A 5152-nucleotide genomic window follows, 5' to 3' on the forward strand; every position below is an offset into this window, starting at 1 on the left:
ATGTCCCCAAATCCAACATGAATCCCAAGGATTCCTCTATTAGATTTTAATGCATAATTAACTATCCAAATCCATAATAACATGTAATAATAAGTAAAAAATTCATGTTTAATAACTATAACGCAACGGAAATAAAACTAATAACCAATAATCAGAGTTTTGGAAGCTAACATCAATCATAATCCAAATCTATAAACAAACATCGAAAGACATCATCCTTCCAACTATATAAAGACATAAAAAGTAATAGTACTGAATATAACGACACAAAATGCTCTAACACAAGTTCATTGAAACAGAAGATAAAAAAATCCTAAACTCTAATACATTTTAGACTGAAGGAGGTGGTTGCTCATCCTCAAGGACCTCTTCATAATACGTTTCATAAATTGTCTCTTCAACAGTCAAGTAATATGAAATAATGAATGAAAAGATGAGTAACGAAAAGTTATTCAACAGGAAATATATCGTTCACACATCTAGTCATAATACGTATGGTAAAATCATGTTGAACATTTAAATAAATGCACATTTTATCATAACATAGCATTTTGAATAAAGACTACATGAAAAGCAGTAAACATTTGTATTAGTCATTTATCTATCAATTCTATCATCAAAATATTCTATAATGATTTAGAATTTTTGGAAATGAAAGTCTAAATTTCGAGATTTGGCATCATATAATATTTGAAACTTAATTTGAAATGAAGGTCAGAGAAAACGTAGATTGAAAATTTGACAAAAAAGTTGAAGTCCACGTTTTGTTTATTATCCCAAATATTAGATTTTGATTTTTTAGAGCTTTTGATTTTTAAATTATGTATAGTATTTCCAAATGGGGGTATTCTCTTATTTTAATTAAATATCTTAAATTAAACAAAAAACTCAAATTAAATATTACATTTACTTAAATATTTTTAATGAAAATAAATTGATGATTGTGTCTGACACAATACTAAAATGTGTCTAACATTGTGCTGAAAACGTGTCTGGCACAAAAAAAAATAACAATTCTGAAGTCGTTATTTAAAGACCATACCATTATAGTGATCAGAGGGGTGAAACATGCATTCTTCAAGATTTTGTCTCGGATTTTTCCCAAAAAATTTACCAAAACTTATTTTATTATATTTTCTTCTTTAAAACTTGTAAGGTAATGAAAAAAGAATTTATTTAACTTGAATAAAAAAAAAATCTATGTAATCAAACACCTAACCATGTATAATTTAAAGTGAATCAACCCTAAATAAGAAACTTCAACAAAATATCTTTGATAAATCTAGGTTTCATCAAAAACTAATAACTAAAAGGTAGAATGGAAGATTTCCTACTTGTTTTACGTCTTCTACGATGCGATGTCATTAAGAATAGTTCCCCAAAAACGTTCCTTGCTCGAAATTCTAATTTTGTTATTCGTCTCAACACTAACTCTTTGGCTTAGAGTGAAGATCTCAATGAGGCAAAGCTTTTCTCTTTTTGACGGATTCTCGATTCTTGCTCTAAAGTACTTGAATCGTTGCTTGAATGTCTAGGATTTTAGGTGTTCTACGTTGGAGAAAAAAGACGAAGAAGAAAAAAAATCTAGTTTTCTCTCTCAAATTTGCTATTTATATGATACTAAGAATGTAAGGGTGATTTTTATAACTATTTTCTTTTATTAATAAGTTAGCGCCTAAAACTTCGATTTACACAAATTTATAGTCTATTTTGGATAATTTTTTGATACAGATCTAATGATATACTCAGATTTTTCTAAAATCTCTTTTGTAAAAAATTCATATTTTTACCACTTTGCGAGGCATTTGCAAATTGCTTGATTTAGGTTAAATCCAAATATATTTTTTTAATTAAATCAAACCGGACCTGGCCCAAATTACTTGATTTAGATTGAGTTCGGTAATACTAAACTATTTAACACTTTTTGCTATACTTCTTTGCTAATTGCTATACTATTCTATTTTACCATTATAAATAGTTTATTTTATAATTAAAAAAATAAAAATTCATGTTGTATTTAAGAAATATAAAATGATATTTTGAAAAACCTAAAAATGTAATTTTCAAAATAATATATCATTCAGTCCTAGGAGGATATAAGGATGGATCTATATCCAACCGGATCTAATTTAGATAAAGGGAAATAAAGCCCTATTTGACCTTCTTTTTTATTTATTTGGATCTACTCCAAAAGTCCAAACCTGTTAAATATAGTTTTTGGATAAAATCTAACCCATTTCATGCCCTAGAATATATATAAGGAGCGGTTTAGAGGCCCTAAAGTTTGCCAAACATTGTGCCAAATATTTTTCAAAACATGAGTTAGAAGCTTTGGAATGAGCTGATTTTTGGAGATGATGATCTCTTCACCATAGTTTACAAATTGAAGAATCGTGGATCGTCCAATTTTTGTAAATCACTTTTGATGGGGTTAGAAGTTTTGGAATGAGCTGACTTTTTGTGAGGATGATCTCTAGGCAAACTTTAGGGCCATTGAGCCACTCCCATATATATATATATATAGGGATGCAACAAAAACGCGGGACTGAAAGCATATATTTGAAAAAGGAGAAAGCTGAAACTGCTTCTTTTTCCTTCTCTTCAATCCGAAGTTCAGTTCTTTATTCTTATAAATAAGGTTCGGTATAAATCGTATGAAAAATTCAGGAAGGTCCGATCTGATCTCTCTTTGCATAGGTGCTAGCTAAATGTCTATGGAGATCTAATGGATTCGTTTCTAATCCTTCCGTCCCTATCCTACTCAATAGTGTGGTAGGTCCCCATGAGATAAGGCCAATCAATCAGATCAACTAACTAATTGTCCAAAAACTAGATCTTTAGGCAAGATTCCCTTCGGGCATATATATATATATAGATTTAATATCAAACACTGGCAATGCAAATCACTGTAATCACAAAACACTACATTTTACTTAAGACTTATCAAACAAGGTTCAAGACTTTTTATCCACCAAACAGTGGCCTATGAGATGGTGACAAATCAATCACAAAAAATCCTCCACAAACAATGCCGCTTTCAACGCATCCTTTATTCACAAGACAAACAGAGGTGATGACTTTTATTTTCCCTAATTTCACGCCACAAAAAACGGATTTATTCTCTTTAAATATGAAACCCACACAATTCTTCCCTCAAACATCATCACTAATCCCTTCCCTTTGTTAATTATTTTTGACAGTAGAAAGAGAGTGAGAGTGAGAGAGAGAGAGATGGCCACACCTCCCTACAACAACTCTCACTTGTGGCTTTTATTTCTATTTCTCTCTTTACTCACACTCTCTAATGTAGTAGAGGTACTACAACTAACTACACTCTCTCATCTTTATTTAGCTTATTTCCCACTCTCTTCACTTCTAACTTCTATACTTCTATACTATACTATACTTCTATGTGCTTCAATATTAAAGAAAGAAGTATCATTCCTTCTTATGGTAGTGTTAATTTAGCTGTGGTGTTTGTCCTCTTTATTAGGTAATTATTTAGAGTCCGTCTAGCCTTACTATCATAGTGAGTTAAAAAGGGCCTTACTAAGCCCCATCCACCGTAAAAAAAATCTCGAGATGCATAAAAAATTCCTAGAGATTCATAACAAATCTCTAGGTCTTTTTATGGTAGATGAGGGTTGGTAACACATCTTTCCTCACTATCATATAAGGAAAGGATTTCTGAATTATTAATTAGTTCAGTCCAATGGATGGTCCTCTAGATTTATTTTTACTAATATCAATAGATCAGGTTCAGATCGGATTGGTACTAAATTGGTACATCTGATGAGAAATTTATTATTTTTGAACTCTATCAGATCTATCACTTTAACCCGAGACTTGATTTGTGTTGTTTTGGACTCAATTTGAACTGAACCCCTAAATTTATTAGATATGCATTATAAAAGTGGATGTATCCATTAGGATTTGGGGGACTCTGGACAATAATAATTAAACTGGAAGCATAGTCAAACTCATTAAATTTCAACGTGACTCAGATTACAAACTCAAAACAAGACAATTTTGTCCATTGAAAGCTCATAGAGTTGGATTTAAACTCGATATGTGTTATATATGTAACGTTCCTTAATTAATTCCTTTTCATAAAGTAAATTTGAACATTAAAGTATTTTATACTAATAATAATTTACTGACTCGTCGATCATCCAAGTCAAGTCGAGTTCTAGACAAAATGGTAGAAGTTTTATTTTTTTTTATTTTTATAATTTATTCTAATGTTTAACATATTTCTTGTTGTTCACCGTATTGTTACAGGTTTATGGCCATGAAAAGATCCGTCCTGCAGGTAAGATCATCTTCCTAATTTTATTTATTTATTTTCCAATTGTACTAATTAACTAAGGCCTTGTTTGTGAATGTGGTGCATTCTGCGGATGCATTTTTATGGAAGCACATCTGTTAGATGCGCTTCTGATAGAAATGTGGCTTCAAAATTGTCTTTTAATGACAAAATTGTTTAGGAGTTTTTTATTTATTTTTAAAGAAGTTATTTTTGTACTTATATATTTAAAAAGAAATAGAATTTTTTATCATTAAATTAATATCTTATTATAAATGGTCTAGACAAAGGGCATTATTAGGTTCATGCCTGGCTGATGAATTAACTTACAGATTGCCAACCAAGATGCTCATATCGTTGCTCAGCTACATCCCATAAGAAGCCATGTATGTTCTTCTGCCTCAAGTGCTGCTCCAAATGCTTGTGTGTTCCTCCTGGCACGTATGGCAACAAGCAGACATGCCCATGCTACAACAACTGGAAGACAAAGGAAGGAGGACCTAAGTGTCCTTGAGAAGAAGCATTAATTTTGACTTTTGAGTTTCTATGCTACTATGTCACTTTTTCCTTTTTCTTTTTTAAAATTATGATGTATTCTTATACTTATTAGAGAAAAAGTTATTAGTGAGGAATTTATGTTCTCTCCATAGTTGGAATGAGGAATTGAGATTTTACAATATTTATAAAAATGACAATAAAACTCTTGGAATTTTTATAATAATTAAAAATAAATAAAAATAAAAATAGATTCCTTTTATTAGGGGCATTTGTGAAAGTATTTCAAACCGACTTTGGTTTTAACGGTCATGAATCGAAAGATCAACAAAAGCTTCATTGTAGGAGTTG

At 30.5% G+C, this 5152-nt stretch overlaps 1 protein-coding gene across 2 annotated transcripts; it reads left to right on the forward strand.

The window, feature by feature from the left end:
- Positions 1 to 3146: 3146 nt before the first annotated feature.
- On the forward strand, positions 3147 to 4951 carry LOC147380687 (protein RSI-1-like). 2 transcript variants are annotated; one of them, XM_086431375.1, is made up of 3 exons: positions 3147 to 3315; positions 4282 to 4312; positions 4639 to 4951. In XM_086431375.1, the coding sequence occupies exons 1-3, from the start codon at positions 3232 to 3234 to the stop codon at positions 4818 to 4820; spliced, it is 297 nt and encodes a 98-aa protein (XP_086287501.1). In that variant the 5' UTR covers positions 3147 to 3231; the 3' UTR covers positions 4821 to 4951. The 2 variants fall into 2 exon arrangements, with proteins under 2 accessions (XP_086287501.1, XP_086287500.1); XM_086431374.1 differs by lacking the exon at positions 3147 to 3315 and adding an exon at positions 3347 to 3493.
- Positions 4952 to 5152: the final 201 nt, after the last annotated feature.

The sequence above is a fragment of the Akebia trifoliata genome, unplaced genomic scaffold, assembly GCF_017979445.1.
Source record: "Akebia trifoliata isolate Shusen 1 unplaced genomic scaffold, ASM1797944v1 Contig01105, whole genome shotgun sequence".
Lineage (NCBI taxonomy): Eukaryota > Viridiplantae > Streptophyta > Magnoliopsida > Ranunculales > Lardizabalaceae > Akebia > Akebia trifoliata.